Genomic DNA, 18,703 nt, shown 5'->3' on the forward strand with positions numbered 1-18,703 from the left:
GTGAGTGAAATGGCCAGAGGAATTTGGGGACTGCTTTAGCATTGTCAGCATTTACTTTGCCAAGTAAGGCATTAAAACAAGCAAAGCAGAGCAGAACACCCACCCACCCTCTGTCGTTGCCATTACTTCAGTTTCAGAAGAACAAAAAGTAAGAGGAGCCCTGGCTGGTGTGCTCAGTGGTCAGAACACCTACCTGGCACTGAAGGGTCTCGGGTTCGATTCCCCGTCAAGGGCACATACCTGGGTTGCGGGTTCGATCCAGGCCGAATATTGGAGGCAGCCAGTTAATGTGTCTCTCTCCCATTGATGTTTCTCTCTCCCTCCCTCCCTCCCTCCCTCCTGTCCACTCTCTCTGAAAAGCAATGGAAAAAAAATATCCTCAGGTGAGGATTAACAACAACAACAACAACAAAAAGTGAGAGGAACATGATCTCAAGACTTTAAAATCGGGTAATGAGGGAAAGCACACGGCGGTTGCCATCCCGTCTTCCCAGTGCTGCCTGCTTTGGAGGTAGTCCGGGCTTGCAGCTGCTGGGCCCTCTTCCGGGCAGGACCCCTCCTGGGAGGCCCCGTGCGCTGGCAGCTAGAACCTGCACTCGGCCACGGTCAGGCAGTAAGCCACTCCCTGGGTTCCTTTCAGTGAGGAATGACATGAAAGCCAATATCAGGCGCTCCCTGTACACATTGCCCCGGGGGGCTTCTTTCTTGGCCTCTTCAGCAGATAAGCCAGGATGTGTATGTAGGGAATACACACACACACACACACACATTCACATGTACATGCCAAAACACATGCACACACACATAGTGTGTACATGTGTGTGTATACATGTGCACATGAACACAGGTACATATACATATACAGTACATATATCAGAAATCATGACTTCACACCAGCGCTTATACAAATTCTCTACCCACAGAGTATTGCTTCCTTCCCCCGCTTGTATTTGTACGTTCCTTCTCTCACTGTGAGAACCCTGGCTCCTAACACAGTTACTTGCTCAGTTTTACAGGACATCTAAACTCATCTCAGAATCACCGCACCTATAACCACTTTAATAAGCAAGCACAATAGAGTTCGGATTTATCTGTAGTTTTCCCCTCTCCCCACCACATTCAAAGCAGGAAGTATATAGTCAGGTACTGTATTTGTAAATTGCTTGGATGACTTCTCCTTCCCACCTTCCTTCCTTCCCTTTTTTCCCCCTTTCTCTTTCTCTTCCTCCCTCTCTTTCTCTTCTGTCCGTCCCTCCAGTGTGGCTATGGAATTCATATGAAACATTTGTTTCCGTTTGCTTTCCGTTTAGGGTTTTTTCTTTCCTTTCTTATAGATTTAACGTTATTGTTTTATGTGTAGAGCAACGACGTGCTTTCCAAACTCAAAAGGACAGGAAGGGCATAGGGAGCAATGTCACACCCTCCCATCCCCCTCCCAGCCTTAGTGGGAACCAACCAGCTTGGTCTTCTAACCTATCCATCCTTCGTTTCTCTTTATAATGCTAAGCAGAATATATGCATTTTCCTCACTTTCCCTTCTTTCTTATACAAAAAAAAATCTATGTTTCTGAACCCTGGGAAATGTCTTATTTGGCAACATATTCTTGGATTTGATTGGGACCTGTCACACCCCGCCTTTGCCCCTAGGAAAACGTCTGTGGGATTTCAGGAGCGAGGAGGACAGAATGGTAAAGGCCTCCGCGGGGGCACAACAAAAGTGCTTTAGGAAATTATGCAAAGACCCCAAGACTGCTAACGTGATCGTTTACCTTTGGCTGCTTGTGTGATTTTCCCACAGCTGTGACTCCCTCAGTTCGGATATGCTTCCTATAGACGTCCCTGCGACTCTCAAAGCCTTACCAGAAGAAGACAGACTGGATACAGCCGAACGGTACCGTCTTCACCTTTGTCTCTAATGCAGTCTGTTTCCCACAATTACGCCGGATGCTGCAAGAGATTTCAGAGGAGCATTCAGTGCCTGAGCTTGCAGCCCAAATGAGACCAGGCTCACAGCCAGCCGAACCCCTAAGTAGTTCAGATGTTAAATTCATCGCAGGGGATGCACAGTCTCTAGGGCTCAAATGTGCTGATCTTCAGGTGTCTGGGAGCTCAAGGGAGGGGAGAGCAGAGGCAGTGTGGGTGGGTGGGAAGACTTCAGTGGTCGTGTAGACTTGGGTCAGTACTTGAATGACAGGTAGGACTTGGAGAGGGATAACAAAACAGGCCCGAAGCCAAGGCACTTACATTTAATTTCACTGATGAGCATCCAGCAGCCAGCGGAAATATGTCCTTGAAGCTCCTATCACTGTGCCCACTTAAGCATTTTTATATGTAAATAATCAGTTAGTGAAATGCCCAGTATCTGAGACGTAGCTGATCTCCTGTCATCAGTTTTACTGATGTGTGAGCAAAGTTTTACTGTGACATACCCACACCCATTTATTTGAGTGTTTGCTACTTCCTTTCATGCTACAAAAGCAGAGTTGGCAATCACACAAGAGACTGTGTGACCTGCGAGCCTTTACGAAAAAGCCTGCTGACTCCGGCCTCAGGGATAGCAGACCACAGATAACACTGGCGCTTTCCCTTTCATTTCTTCTTTCACCAATACTGTTTAATTTTTCAAACAGGTGTGGATTTTTTTTTTAGTTATCTTCTTTGCAGTTGAAATCTATTCAAATTCTATTGTGGGCAGAGATTGTACTCTGACTTCAATCTTTGGAACTCACTCAGGCCTTCTTTACAGGCCGGGATATGGTCAATATTGGTAACTGTTCTATGTACACTTGAAAAGAACAAGAATTCTGTAATCCTGTTTTAAACACTGCTTTTTATTCTCTGGTTATAAATAATGACTCCTACTGTTGTTTATTGGTGGAAAGGAATTTATCAGCCCTCTGCTTCTCTTAACGCGGACTCAACACAAGTAGGTAGACTAACATTGAAGACCACAGGAGTTGCATAACTCTTAAATGATTCAGTATTTCTTTTATTTTGGGAAGGAAAAACTGTTCCAGCTAAACAGTTTTCTTATTCCTTTTCAGTGAGCTCTGTGAACAGAATGTGGAAATTATGTTGACTCCAGAAATGATCGAAGTGGAATTCCCTATGTTGGACCACAAGGACACCAAAAAGGAGAAGTAAGTGGATGCTTTTATGCCCACTAAGAGGTGGCCTTCAATAAAATTTGCCGACACGAACCGCAGAACTGTCATGTTGTCTGAATCTACATGTCTCAGGTTTTAAGAGAAAGAGGTTTCCTATACTTTTGGTAATTAGATGTGTATTTTATTTTAGGCACGCTGCATTCCTTTAAATGCTGTTAGCAAATATGCCTTTAAAAACTGAATCCAACTTTTCCAGTTGCTTATCAATTAATCTCAGAGATGTGTTTGTTTCTTATTGATAGCTGAAGGAGTTTCATCCCATATGAGGGGAGTTTCATTCCAGGCTCTGGAGCCAAATGAGACCTATGAGTCCCAACTCCACCATTTCATGGGCTATGTAGAGCAACATGTTATTTTATTGGTAATTAATTGATCAAAACAGAGCCCACTGAAATTCTACGTAAAGTTCTTATTTCCTAAATTTCCTTTTAGCGGACACTGCCAAACTATTTTCTGAGAAGAGCTTGTTTCTTTTTTTTTTCTTTTTTTTTCTTTATTGTTGAAAGTCTTACCTATGTCCTCCTATTTCTCCCACTGACCCCTTCTAGACTGCCCCCACTCCCCTACATAGCCCATGAAACCTCCCACACCTCAGCAAATAGATGTCCTTTGCACAGCATTTTGTTTCAGCTTCCAAGCAGTTGACTAGAAGTTTTAAATTAAAACTTTTTTCCTATTTCAAAAATTACCCCTCAACATAGAATAGCTTGTCCCATCAGTGAGGGATATCCAGTACCTCTCTGCTTACTTGCTCTTTAACCTGGTTTTTCATCCTGCAAAGCTAATGTTTAATGCCACTGGATTATCAAATTACTATTAAATGAAATAGAAGTTATTATTTTATATATCCACCCAAGTAGTATATCTTTTTTCCTTTTTAAATGTATTTTAGCGACTTTACCAAACAAAATAAACTAACAATAAACTGAACATATTTTGCACACCAAATTAGTTTCCAGTTTTTTCAAAATACACATACATTTCACACATTTTAATAAACAGAGCCATGCATTTTGAATTCAAATATTTTGTAGTTGAAATTGTTTTTGTACATTTTTTCATGTCTTAAAATTGTCAACATAATTATCATTTTATTGGCTGACTAGAATGCCAGCAGGTAATATCCCATAGATGATTTTCAAAGGTTCTTTTGGTTCAGAAAGTCTCTTTAGCTCTATCACTGTCTGACGCTCAGTTCTGTCTTCTCTGTCCTTCTTGTTCCTTTTCCTCACTCCTTCAGCCTCAGCCTCGCTGTCAGGCACACACACAGCCAGAGCGCGGACAGGCAGGAACAGAGCAAAAGGAACTCGCCAGTGGTGTTTGACTCCCCAGGAAGACTGCTGTCTGTTTGGTTTCAGGCAAATACTATTTTCATGAATGCAGAGAACCATCTGCTCTCCCTCCCTGGCTGTGATTAACCCACAGGTCCTTTGCTACCCTCGTGGTGACCTCCGCTCTCTCAATACCCACTAAGGGAATCATGTAAAATGTCCAGGAAACTGCGAGACTAACTTCATTCAACACTCCTTAGATTTTCACACTATCACTCAGTCATTAATATCTTTAAAGGAAGACATGACCTGTATATTTTTAAATGATTCCATAAAATGGTACCAAATATTTTTTAAGTATATGTATTAGGGAACATTTTAATTCTCCATTTTCAGATATTTCTGCTTTTGCAAAACGACCAGGCATTTGCAGAACTTTGCATTTCACCCTCTTTAGAAAATGTATCAGAATCACTTGATTTTATAATATACTAGAGGCCCAGTGTATGAAATTCGTGCACAGGGAGTGGGGTGGGGGAGGGTGTCCCTCAGCCCAGCCTACACCCTCTCCAATCTGGGACATCCCTCTCACAATCCAGGACTACTGGCTCCTAACTGCTGGCCTGCCTGCCTGCCTGATCACCCCTCTGCCTGTCTTCCTGATTGCCCCAACTACCCTCCCCTGCTAGTCTGGCTACCCCCAACTGCCCTCCCCTGCCAGCCTGATTCCTCTAACTGCCCTCCCTTGCCGGCCTGATCGCCCCTAACCACCTCTGCCTTGGCCCCCGCCACTGTGGCTTTGTCTGGAAGGGTCTCCAGAAGGATGTCTGGAAGATGTCTGGTCTAATTAGCATATTGCCCTTTTATTAGTATAGATTCTTCTGTCTAGGCAAATCATGTGGCTGAGCTCACTATCTTTAGTCATCTGTCCTTTGGACCAAATGCACTCATCATTTCCTCCCAGACATTGAGAAAGTTCTACCCAGCAACTCCTTGCCACACCCAGCAAAGTTCTGGGCTCCAGTCAGCCACTACTCATCCAGGTGCTTAACCTTCGCTCTAGCCCCCCCCTCCTTTCTGGAGTCTTCATCTGAGTCAGAGATATTTTGTGCCAACTTTATTTACAAACATGAAGACTTAACAAGCCAACTGAGCATTCAGAAGACATCGTGCTAGGATGTCTGTGAATCATTTCTCTCTCCACTTGGCAATAGTACTGGGAGATGGGGATCACCACCATTTTTACATCTAGGAAGGGAGACTGAATGTTTAGGCAACTTGGCCATGCTAAGAAACTGTGCAGTGAGATGAGAGCCAGGTCTGAATCACTTAGCCAAGTGTTTCACTAGCAACTAAATTACCACTAATATCATATATATTCCTTAAACCTTCACTGAGGCATTGGTGGGTGGTGTGGGTGTTCTGTGAGTGCCCTGATGTATCCTTGTCTGGTCCTTTGATATTTAGAGAGGTGAGAGACCAGGCACAACCACCGGAGAAGACAGGAGACAAGGTGCTGGAGGAGATGAAGAATGTGCGGGCCAAAGCTCTCAACTCATACCTGATTCTAGAATAAAAACCAGCTGGCCAGTTCCTCTCATCTGCTTTCTGCAAGTCATTGTGGTCCTTTGTGTCCATTTATGTTCCAACCATTTTTGCAATTAAAGTTTCTAGAGAAAAAAATGAAATGTGGATATGTGGATGATGTGTATATTTTTGTTATAACTTTTCTTTTTAAAAATAAAATGTCATTAGTATGATGGCAATGGCTAAAGCTTCTAGGTAGGAGACTTCGTTGACAAAGACTTCCGAGCAGGGAGTGAGCCTCTGGGGAAAGGGGAGGAGCCAGGTGCTGAGAGTCCCGGGGAGGCGGGGCGCCAGGGCCAGAGGAGTGAGGCTGTGGGGAGGGCCACCCTCCCACCTGTGCATGGAACCAGCCATTTCGGCAGACAGCAGCCTTGGCAAGGACATTGGCTCCCCAAGTAGCTGGGATTTGGCAGACACTGGCGAGGGGGTTGGAAATGGAGGGGACACTGTGGGGCAGAGCTTGCAGGCTGGTTTGAGAGCAACTGGAAATACATCCCTCTGGGGGCCTTGTAAACATGTCAGTAAAAATCAGGCCTTTGATTGTGTTTGTCAACATGGCTGCGTTCGCTTACACAAGCTGGTAAGGCTTATGGCAGTTGGACTATAATCCTCATCCGAGGCTATTTTCCCATTGATTTTTAGAGAGAGAGGAAGAGAAAGGGAAAGACAGAGAGAGAGATCAATGTGAGAGAAGCACATCAATTGGTTGCCTCCTGCTCAAGCCCCCACCTGGGCCCAGGCCGGGGAGGAGCCTGCAGCCAAGGTACGTGCCCTTGACTGGAATCGAACCTGGGACCCTTCAGTCCGCAGGCCGACCAGCTCTACCCGCTGTGCTCAGCCACGTGCCCTCTCGTGGGTCCTGTGGCAGGCCAGGTACATACCACTGAGCCAAACCGGCTAGGGCAGCACTTGGATGTGGGGAATGCCCTAGGGCGGGGGGCAGAGGGAGACACCAGCAACGGGAGGCAGAGCCCACTTGCCACTCCTCACAACTAGGTGTACCAGGGACAGCAGTGCCCAGTTACAACTGAGTTTCAGGTACACTACAAACAGCGTTTTACGCCCCAGTAGCATATGTACTATTTGGGACATATTACACTAAAAAAGTAATTCGTTGTTTGTCCTAAACTCATAGTTAACTGTTCTATATCTTCATTTGCTGAATCTGACAACCCTACTCAACACCCAGTGGTTTTGAGAAATAATGTCTGAGTGGATATTGAGCGAATGAGACAGAGGCAGTAATTCACACCGGAGTTGTGTGTGAAGCACCAGGCAGGCTTTCCATCCAAGTAGAAGAACAGTTTTCTGTGGGGCCCCACATGTGCCAGGCCCTCTGCTGACCCGTGAGAGCAGCGCTCCCTCCGTCCTCACTCCCTCCCCAGAGAGAGGCCGCATTACTTCCTCCAGGAGAGAAACCCAAAGGTCCCGAAGCCAGGTGACTCCCCACGCTGGTGAGGCCCCAGGAGGCCTGTGACTGCGAGGCCTGGGCGAATCAGGAAGGGACTGGGAGGCACTCGGAGCCAGGCCAGTCGTAGGTGCTGGGCTGGAGGGGCGGCGGGAGCCAGGGCCACTGCCTGCTGCCTCCGAGGACACCGTCTTCATTCAAGGGACACAGCAGACCCTGTTTCTCCCTCTGCCTCCTCCCTCTCCTTGTCGCCAATCTCCTCCTCTTTAAGCTACAAATGTGTCCCACATTATCAGCTTAAGGCAGCAATTTTCAACTTTTTTCATCTCCTGGCACACACAGACTAATTGCTGGAATTCTGCAGCACTCCAAAATATATATTTTTTGCCGACCTGACCCCAAAAAAGGGGGTATAACTTTGATTCGTTCACACCAGATGGCCATTTTCAACTTTTTTCATCTGGCGCACATAAACTAATTGCTGAAATTCTGCAGCACACCAAAATATATATTTTTGCCGACCTGACCCAAAAAAAGGGGTATAACTTTGATTCGTTCACACCAGATGGCTGTGGGTGTGTTGGCTGTTGTCATGTTTTATTTGACAATCGAAGGGAAAAGAAATCAGTGCCCCTAGCTAAATAGTCAGGTATTGCATGTTTTAAAAATTCTTGCGGCACAGCAGCTGAAAATCGCTGCCTAAGGGATAAAATGAGGTCACGTTATTTTTACTATGCAAAGTCCAAAATTCATATCTCCCACCCCACCCACAACAGAAAATGGTGCACTTGCCTTCCAGGGGCCAGTTTTCTTCCCAGGATAAGTCCATGCACCCGGGGGCCACACGCTGCCCCTGGCCGGGTCCTGACAATCACTCAGGCGCCCTGGGCCTGGGCTGCCCCCACAGGAGGTATCTCTGCAGTCTGATGGGTGTCCATCCTCCATGGGACAAAGGCTTAAGCCACCACTGCTGGCCGGGCGCGGGAGGGGAGAGCGGGCACTGCACATGATGCGGGCCTGGGAGACAGCACAGAGCACATGTGCGCTCAGGCAGGTGGTTGGGAACATGTCCCAGGGCTGGGAGAGCAGGGGAAGACACAACTCGATCATCACATTAAGAGTGTACTAAGCACCCCAGGAAAGACAATAAACAAGTTTTTAAAAATGTAACATGTACAAAGAAAAGAGCACAAAGTGAAAGAGTATGGCTCAATAAATGTTCACCATGTGAGCATACTTGAATAACTCCAAAAAAGAGTTCATTATGGAACTTACATAGGAGGCATGTCCCAGGTGGCACTAGAAGCCATGATACCCTCTGCACCGCCTGGAAGGTACTGGGGGGGATATAGGACAGGGCAGGAGGGATAGGGTCCTGGGGCCTGACCCGCCCCAGGCAAGGGGAAACTGCCTATCCTGCTTCCCAGGCCAACTATTGGCCTGTCCCAGGAGCCAGCACAAACCAGGGCACCGTGGGCACGGGGGAGGAGTCAGACAACCTCTAAGGAGGCTCAGGGAGTGACCCCTCTTCTGTCACGGATCTAGCTGGCAGGTCTGGCTGCGCCCAGGCAGTGGTCACAGCAGGAAATGGGCTGCCCTCCCAGCAGACGTGCACACACACACATCTGTACACAAAAGTGTACACTTACACACAAGCTCCATTGGCGTTGCTGAGCCATCCAGGAGCCAGGCTCCCGGGGGTCCGGGAAGGGACACAGCTACAGCCTACCCTGGGCAAAACCCAGATTTCACACATGCATGATGCCAGGTGTGACAGGTGCTACAAAGGAAGACTGAAGTAGGCGAGGGGAGCGGGAGTGGCCCCCCAAAGCCTGCCAGAGGAGGTGCCGCTGAGCGGAGACCTGAGGGAAGGCGACAGCTTTCTGGGCAGAGGGGCACGTGCAGAGGCCCTCAGAGGTGTGTGCCTGGCCTCCCAGAGGACCCGTGAGAGGGCAAGGGGCTGAGCACAGTGAGCTGAGGGGAAGGGGGGCTTGAACACAGAGATGCAGGCGCAGGTCATGTGGGATCTCACGGCCAGGACACGACTTTGGCTTTGGATTTCATTCTAAGTGAGATGCCGAGCCCTCGGAGAGTTTTGACCAAGGAAGCAACATGAGCTTTTCCTGCTCTGAACAGACGTTATGGGCCCCTGTGGGGAAGGGACCATACGGAGCAGGGGTGCAAAAAGGAGGCCATGAGGGGACCCTGGCACCAGACGTTCCAGTCAGAACGCGGGCTGCCTGGCACCAGGGCCTCTTGGAGGATGGCAGGCAGGCTCACCTCAGGGTCGGTATCCTGTGACACCAACAAAGGAAAACACGGGTGCTCCGGATGCAGCATGGGGGCAAGGTGGAGAGGAGGTACCCTGGGACACGTGTCCCCTGCCCACCATCCTAAGCCAGGTTTGTTTTTTATAAATTTTTACTTTGAAATAATTTCAGACAGAAGGGAAATCTATAAAACTGATACAGAGCTCCCACATACATGCTACCGAGCTTCTCCCAACGTTAACATCCACCTGGTACAACTATTAGAAGCAGGACATGGAGGTTGGCACCGTGCTCCTGACGGATGCCCCTTTATTTTCCCAGGATGCCACACTGCATTCAGTCATTTCCTTCGTCCCTTCTAATCCGCCATAATCCTCGAGGTCTCTTCTTATTGCCATGACCTTGACACTTTGGGCGGTAGTTTTCTAGGATCTCCTACAGCAGTGATGGCGAACCTAAGACACAGGTGTCAGAGGTGACACGCGAACTCATTTTTTTTGGTCCATTTTCTTTGTTAAATGGCATTTAAATATATAAAATAAATATCAAAAATATACAACTTTGTTTTACTATAGTTGCAAATATCAAAAAATTTCTATATGTGACACAGCCCCAGAGTTAAGTTAGGGTTTTTCAAAATGCTGACACGCCGAGCTCAAAAGGTTCGCCATCACTGCACTACAGCGTGGGTTTGTCTGATGTGTTCTCAGGATGAGGAGAAGGTTATGCATCTGCAAGCGATCCGCAGGAGGGGCGTGTCGTGCTTGGTGCCTCTTAGCAAGGGTGCTTGCTGTCAGTGGGTCTTACAGCTGGCGATTAAACTTGACTGAAGAGCTGTCTGCTGAGTTTCTCCACTGAAAAACTTCCAATTTTCTCTTGATAGTTAATATCTTAGAGGAGATGATTTGAGAATATGCAAATGTCCTATTTCTCCTCAACTTCAGTACCCACCGGTGGTTCTCATTTACCACAGTTATTACCACGATATCTGCTTAATGATGATTCCCATGACCTGCCTCCACCTTCCCTCCCTCATTCATTCACTCATTCATTCACTCATTCATTATTTATATCAGAATAGAACGGTGGATATTTATTTTATTATATGAGTTATACTTCAATACCATCATTATTTATTTTGCTGCTCCAACTGTTTCAACTTTGGCCACTGGGAGTTCTCTAAGGTTGACTCTGTCCTTTAAACATGCCCCCATCCTTTTTAAAGCATTTTCTTACTTTCTGGCATTACAAGATATCCCAGGTTTATCTTGTATTTTCTCTGCCTCAACCCTGGAGTCAACTATTTCTCCAAAGAGCCTTGGTTCCTTTTATGGGAGAATGCTGCTAAAATAAAACTTTTCTTCCCACCTTCTAAGTTTTTCTAAGTTAATCTGTTAGAGACAGATTAACAGGAGAAAATCAAATTTGTAATATGTATGCACTGGGAATTCATGTAAGCATTCACAAACGCATGTCCTAACCAGAAAATTCCCAAAGACCTTAAGGTAATATTGAGTACAAGAGAAAGTGGGGGGCAGGGGCTGAGATTTCAAAGGAACTGGGTAATTTACAGGTTGAGGAGTTGTGGAACACTCATAGCAGACAAATTCTTGGTAGGCAACAGGCCCTAGGGTAACCCAGCCACCGGCTTCCCCCCGCAGCCCTCCCGTCCATCACGCTCAGTTCGATCAGGCCAACCCAGGCATCCTGCGACTTCCTTCCTGGAACAGGCCTTTCCAGGCGGATCTCTCCGGCAGGAAAGAGGGAGGGTCAAGAGTTCTTTCTGAGTCTTTTGTTTTTTAATAACCAGCTTAAGATCAGTCTCCCCATATCCAAAAGGGCAGTTGTAGGAGAGCAAAACTTTGGTCCCTTTCACTTAGAAGCCAAGCAGCTCATCGCCACTGGGGCCTCACTGCTTCTAGTCTCTCTCAGTGGACAGAGCTTGGGGATACATGTATTCATATAACCCACAAGCATAACCACGTCTATACATCTATTTGTATATCTATCTAGCTTACAAACCCTGAATTGATACTGCTACTTCTGATTCAGTCCAGCCTATGAGGTTCACTTTAGCTTTCCCCCCTCCTCGTTGGTAACTTCTTTCTCTAGCAGTGCTAATCCCACTCTCCTTGTCCACAGTGTGACTTATTCGTCCAGTGTTAGCATATCCACAGGGTAATGTCAGAATTGCAGCCCATCTCCCTGTGGGAAACGCATGTACTAACCAGATCACAGTTCTTACTTGAGTTCATTTTGTCTTTGACATTGCAGGGTCCAGTTAGAATACAGTTCTCCTCGGTTACGAGGGTCGGTCCTTTTCTTTTTCTCTCCACTCCTATCAGTGCGGTTATGTTACACATCTGGGATGTGGTCGGGTTCACGGTTTATAGCCACCTCGGGGTCCCCCGTGTCCTCATGGGTTTTAGCTGTTTGTTTATATGTGGGCATGTGGAGCATCACACTGGTTCTGAGAGCCAGACTCAGGCAAGTGTCCCGCCCCCTCATTCCTACTCCCAGTTCCCATTCCTTCATCTTATTACCCCCGTGAGACAATCCCCTCTAGGGAATCAGTCTCGGTAGTTTCCAGTTTATCCTTTAGATTGGTAATCTTTTTTATATTAAATATATTTTATTGACTTTTTACAGAGAGGAAGGGATAGAGAGTTAGAAACATCGATGAGAGAGAAACATCGATCAGCTGCCTCCCGCACGGCCTCTACTGGGGATGTGCCCGCAACCAAGGTACATGCCTTTGACCGGAATCGAACCTGGGACCCTTCAGTCCGCAGGCCGACGCTCCATCCACTGAGCCAAACCAATTAGGGCCTGATTGGTAATCTTTTCAAGGCTCCCAGGGGCCAAGAACCCTGCCCTTCCCTCTGCATCCCTCCTCCGGACTCACTGGCCTCAGCAGTCTCCTAAGTCTGCCCTCACACCTGCACCTTCGCGCCTGCTGCTCCTAAGACTGCACCACCTTCTGGCCTTCAAGTCCCTCACAGCTCAGGCTTCCCCAGGCCCCTGGCCTTGGGCCCTGCACTACTTCCGAGGCGGAACTAAGTCATCTCCCAGTGTCTAGTCGCCACCGCTCCTGAGGGGGAAGGGCCCCGTCAGGCTTACTCAGGGAGCTGCTTCCCTGACGTCCACCTTCCACCCCACTAGCCACTGCGCTCAGCATGTCCAGCCAGCGGTTCCTGAGCCCCTGCAACCCCACCTCCCCCTGCCCCGCCTTCTTCCTGGCAGCCAGCACTGCATTACTTGTGTGAGCTTCTTGCTTAAGGCGTGTTACACTGACTTTGAACCTGTTCTCATGTCAGTGCATGTGTCTGTATCCATCTGTTTCCCACCCATAAACCAGAGCCAATGCCTTTCATTTCTCTCCCTGCCTTCCAAGGCCCATCTCAGCTGGGGCCCCTGGCATGGGCTGAGTATATTGGGGATCTGGTGCCACCTGGTGGATGCCACAGGAAAGGCCTCTTCTGCCTCCTAAGTAGCAGCCTACGATTCCCACCATGAAGCCAAGCAACGCGACTTCCAAATATGAATGATGGTCTCTGCTTTCCTCCCTTTTTTCAGACAACCACTAGGTGGCAAAGGCGTGAAGGCCTTCTATATATTGTCACCTGGGATAAGCCCCACAGGAAAAGTTCCTTCATTGAAATCATTGGCCACGTGAAGTTTGAGGGTTTCCTGGGGGATCAGAGCCAGGTTCCATCGACACCCAGATATAAGCAAGGGCTGGCTGAGGGCACGAGGCGTCAGGCTTAAACAGTTGTCCCTAAAGACTGCCAGCTCGCTCCCTCCTGCATCGCTCAGGTTATCACCCCATTCTCTCTCTAAAGCCCAAACTATATAAAACCAAAGAACCTTAGTAACCTGTTACTAAACTGCTTCATTTTACAAGTAATTATAATTGCTTCCTTTCAGTGTGTGAAGCATTTTCCTCACAACATTCTGAGACACACAGAGTAGTTGTTACTATGGTGATTTGCATATGGGGAAACTGAGGTCCTGTGAGGTTCATGGATTTGCCCAATAAACAAAACGGCCTGGTTTGGGCTTCCTGATTCCTACTCCACTCTTCTCTCGATCACATGAAAATCAATGAAAATATTACAGATTTACATTTCTTTACTTTTTATTTAAACTTTCAAATTTTGGGTCTCTAAGTGTAAAGATATTACATAATGGTGTTTATGTTTTACTTAGTTATTTGTAAGTGCCTTTCTGGAAGTGCTTTCTCTAAAAGCCCTGGCTCTAAGAGCTAAGAAACACAGTGGTAAGTCTGTCCCACAAGGGCAGTGGCCGCGTCTCACTCATTTCTGCTCCCCAGCAACACAGCGAGACGTCTGGCACAGGTAGGCTCTCAATAAATGTTTGTTGGATGAAAGAATGTAAAAGAAATATAAGAACTATGTGTCTAATATCTGTTTACCTTTCCATGGACATACGTGTTCATAGAGTATATTTGTTGTAGGAAAAAAAAATGAGTTAAACCCAGTAGAAAATTTAAAATCCTGAACATCAGAGATGGAAGGACATGGAACATCATCTAATCCCATCCTGCTAAATATGGGCGTGGTCACCACAAATTTAGCAAATTCATGCAGTTTTCTCGACTTTTATTAAATAGGGGGAATAATCTTTTTGACTTTATGGGATTGTTATGGGGTTAAATGAGATGTTACAGCACAGTACATACTAAACATTAGTTATTATTAGGATCTCAATGTTTATTTGTTGAGGAAGTCTCTTCAATTAAATGTTTTATTTCAGATACTTTGTTTGCAGGAAGTTTGTTAAAGCCATTGTGAAAAGAGTTCAAAGGAAACGATGCAAAAAAAAAAACACAGACCCACAAAAGACATTAAGATGTATATAGAAGGTTGTCGGACAATGCTTACTTCCCATTATCCAATAGCTCAGCCCTTACACACACACACACACACACACACACACACCCTAGCCCAGGTACAGCTGTCAATCTCTCAGCAGCTAGTGGCCCACAAAAGGAGGGGCCTTTCTTGATGTGCTTACTCTTCCTGGTGGCAGAAGTTGACCTGAGCTGAGGCAGAACCTAGGGACAGCCTACTCTCATGACCCAGATTGCCCGGAGCCCCACGCTGGCCACCCTTGGGACACCAATGGTTCTGCTGCCCCCCGCCCCCCTCCCACTCTGGCCTTCCGGAAGCTCTGCCTCTGCTTTGGGCTGATACCTTCACCTCAATTACAAGCCTGACCAGATGCCCGGACCTATCCTCTAACTTCCAGCTAACGGCTGTGGGCCTTAGCTAAACTGTTTGCCCACCTTCCCCTAGACCAGCGGTTCTCAACCCCTTTGGGGTCGCCTAAGACCATCAGAAAACACATATATAATGACATATTGTTTTGTGATTAATCACTATGCTTTAATTATGTTCAATTTGTAACAATGAAATTGGGGGTCACCACAACATGAGGAACTGTATTAAAGGGCCGCGGCATTAGGAAGGTTGAGAACCACTGCCCTAGACTCTAAGTCTAGAGTACTTACCAAGACTAATCCCACCTTGCCATAGAGTGCTGTTTACTTCCACCACCACCAACAAGCAAGCTTGGTTGGCAGAAAGGCTCACAGGAGACAGAAACGTTGTTACCACCACCATGGGCTGTTCACAGTATGACCCACAAGTAGGAGGAGCCCCAGTGAGCAGTCATGCAAGGAGAAGAGCCGAGGGAAAGAGAGCAGACCATCCCCCCAGCCCAAGCCCCTGGAGCCACAAGTCTAGTCTGCACTGGGAGTGGTAGGGGCAGCTTGGTGTGAAATACCAGGCCTGAAGTTTGAAAACACAATGAGTCTGAGTCCTAACCAAACTGATACTGTCTCAGCAATTGCTATTGGTGGACAAGTGACAGATTTGAACCTTGCATCATTAAGGGAGCCTGCTAAGAAGCAGGAAATCAGATGGTCTGAAAGTATAGTACAGTGATGGCGAACCTATGACATGCGTGTCAGAGGTGACACACGAACTCATTTTTTTGGTTGATTTTTCTTTGTTAAATGGCATTTAAATATATAAAATAAATCTCAAAAATATAAGTCTTTGTTTTACTATGGTTGCAAATATCAAAAAAATTTCTATATGTGACACGGCACCAGAGTTAAGTTAGGGTTTTTCAAAATGCTGACACGCCGAGCTCAAAAGGTTCGCCATCATTGGTATAGTAGGTAGCAATTACTGGAAAAATAAAGTCATGTCATTGATACCCAGTGAGCTGATATTACTTAATCTAACTGCTCACACTACAGTCACCGCTGGCTTCCGATGGCGTATTTTGGAAACTTTGCCATCAGGGAGGGTAAGCACATTAGTCCCAGCTCCCGACGGCAAAAAGACACTAAGCAGCGCTAGTTCTGTGGGAAAATGGGGTCACGAAAGAACGGGGAGCAGCCCAGCCGAGGCAAGGGCCCCGGACCTCGCTGGCCAGTGTTGCAATACGCAGCATGGCTGCTAAAGTTAGTAAGAGCATGCGGTATACTGTGACGATAAGGGGAGCTGGTATCTCAGAAAAGACAAGAAAAAGAGAAATCATTTTATATTAGAACAAGATTTATTTAAGAACTGTTAGATTGAAGTTAACTTGGAAATAATTGTATGGTTTCATGACATTTTAGACATGTATTTTCTGAGCCTGCCTCTAACGTGGTCTGCTGCGTTATCACCCCCAGTGTCAAGAAGAGTGATCTATGTGTCCAAACCACGTAGATTTTGGTCCCAAATACAATTCCGCAGCCAAAGGAACCAGGAAGCCTTGGGAAGTATCTGAATCTATATCTTGGAGTAAAGATAATGAAGAAGGGCCTGGAATACCAATGTTTTGCCAAAAAAACAGTTGCTTCCCTACCTCCACTTCCTAAACCCCTCCTCCCATTTTCTCGTCACCCAACCAAACTATCCTGCTCACTTTCTCCTGAACAGTTCTTGCCTAAGTCGCCAATGACAGGCCATTGCAGTTAGAATGCAATGCAAGGGCCTAAGGCATCCTAGTCCCCGCCAACTACATTGGAATTTTTGCTCTTCAAACACACTCTTGTTCCTGTCCTTGGGCCATGGAACTGGCTGTCTTCTCTGCTGGGACAACTTTCATACAGATCATCATCTTATCCTCCCCATTACTCAGGACTCAGCCCAAATGTCACCTCTGTAGAGAGAGGCTTTCCCTAAACACGTAGCTAAAGAATCTCCCCACTCTATCGCTTTTATCCTAGTACCAGCTTTATTTCCTTAGTAGCCTTATCCCTCCTGGAAATTATCTTATTTTCTTATGTTGTTAAATAACACATTAAATAAATATTTTTACTGCATTGATCCTAAAAGAAACCCTATCTCCATCAGCAGTCACTCCTCATTATCCCTCCCTCATCCCTTGACAGCCTTTCTGTTTCTATAGATTTGCCTATAGATTCTGGACATTTCACATAAATGCAATCATACAATATATGGCCTTTTGTGATGAGCTTCTTTCACTTAGCATCACATTTTCAAGGTCATCATGTTGTGGTCATTCCTTTTTATGACCAAACTAGTAACCCGGTGCACGGATTAGTACACATTGAAAGGAAAATAATAAAAAATATTTTAATATTGCTATTTGCCCTTTCTCTGTAATGGATGTTGGTCACAGTCTGCAGGGCAATTGGTGGGAAAATCTGGCCCCTCGCCCGGCTCCCTGAGCACCTAGGAGCCAGGTGGCGGCCCACCCTCCGCTCCCCGACTGGTCACGGTCTGCAGGACGATCAGGTCCCACTGCCTTGGCCTGGCACCGCCCGCTCACCTGCTCCACCATTCCACCGCGGTCCCGCTGTCATCAGGCCCATCAGGGCTGGCAGTGCCTCCACTGCTGCCTGCTGCCAGCACACATCACTAACGCCCACCATGTTCCGTGCTGTCCGCTTGTAATCAGCGCACGTCATAGCGAGTGGTCAAACTCCCGGTGGAGGGGGCATTTGCGTATTAGGCTTTTATTATATAGGATAATATTTTATTGTGTGGATTATACCATACTTTATTTATTTATCCAAACACCAGATAATGGACATTTGGGTTGTTTCCACCTTTTGGTTACTGTGATTATATGTGAACTTTTGTGCACAAGTATTTGTTTAAGTACCTGCTTTCGATTCTTTTGGGTATATTCCTAGAAGTGAAATTGCTTGATCATATGGTAATTCTGTTTAACTTTGTGAGGAGCTGTCAAACTGTTCTCTACAGGGGCTGAACAATTTCATATTCCCACCCATAATGCACGAGTGTTTCAGTTTCTGCACACTCTCACGTTTATTTTCTGTTGATTTGTTGTTTTTATGACATTCTAATAGGTGAGGTAGTATCTTACCAGTAGTGTGGATTTCCTAATGACTACTGATGAACATCTTTTGATGTGCTTGTTGGCCATTTGTATATCTTCTTTAAAGAAATGTCTGTTCAAGTCATTTGCCCATTTTTTAACTGGGTTGTTATCTTTTTGTTGTTGAGCTGTTAGGAGTTCTTTATATATTCTGCATACTAGACCCTTATCATATATATGATTTGCAAATATTTTATTCCATTCTGTGAACTGTCTTTTGACTTTTTTTTTGTCTTTTGATTTTCTTAATAATGTTCTTTAATGCCCAAAAGTTTTCATTTGATTAAGTCAAACTGGTCAGCCTATTTTTTTAATATATACTTTTATTGTTCACAGTATTACAAATGTTCGCCATTCCCCCTCATTTACTCCCCCTTTGCCCAGCCCCTACCCCTTTAGGCCTTCACCACCCTATTGTCTGTGTCCATGGCTATGTATATCCTATATAATAAAAGGGTAATATACAAATTGACCCTAACAATGGAATGACCTGGAAAGACTGGTAACTATGACGTGCACTGACCAACAGGGGGAAGACACTCAACGCAGGAGCTGCCCCTTGGTGGTCAGTGTGCTTCCACAGGGGGAGCGCCACTCAGCCAGAAGCCAGCC

General features: G+C 46.2%; 1 protein-coding gene across 1 annotated transcript in view; it reads left to right on the forward strand.

Annotated features, from left to right (window-relative positions):
• The window catches only part of CFAP221 (cilia and flagella associated protein 221), an 86,482-nt gene extending 80,374 nt beyond the window's left edge, over positions 1–6,108 (forward strand). Inside the window, exons 22-24 of the mRNA XM_006769666.2 lie at positions 1,799–1,891; positions 3,045–3,140; positions 5,906–6,108. Of these exons, the coding sequence (XP_006769729.1) occupies positions 1,799–1,891; positions 3,045–3,140; positions 5,906–6,014 (298 nt within the window). The 3' untranslated portion in view covers positions 6,015–6,108. The remainder of the gene's footprint in view (positions 1–1,798; positions 1,892–3,044; positions 3,141–5,905) is intronic.
• The last annotated feature ends 12,595 nt before the right edge of the window (positions 6,109–18,703 follow it).

The sequence above is a fragment of the Myotis davidii genome, unplaced genomic scaffold (genome assembly GCF_000327345.1).
Source record: "Myotis davidii unplaced genomic scaffold, ASM32734v1 scaffold3, whole genome shotgun sequence".
Lineage (NCBI taxonomy): Eukaryota > Metazoa > Chordata > Mammalia > Chiroptera > Vespertilionidae > Myotis > Myotis davidii.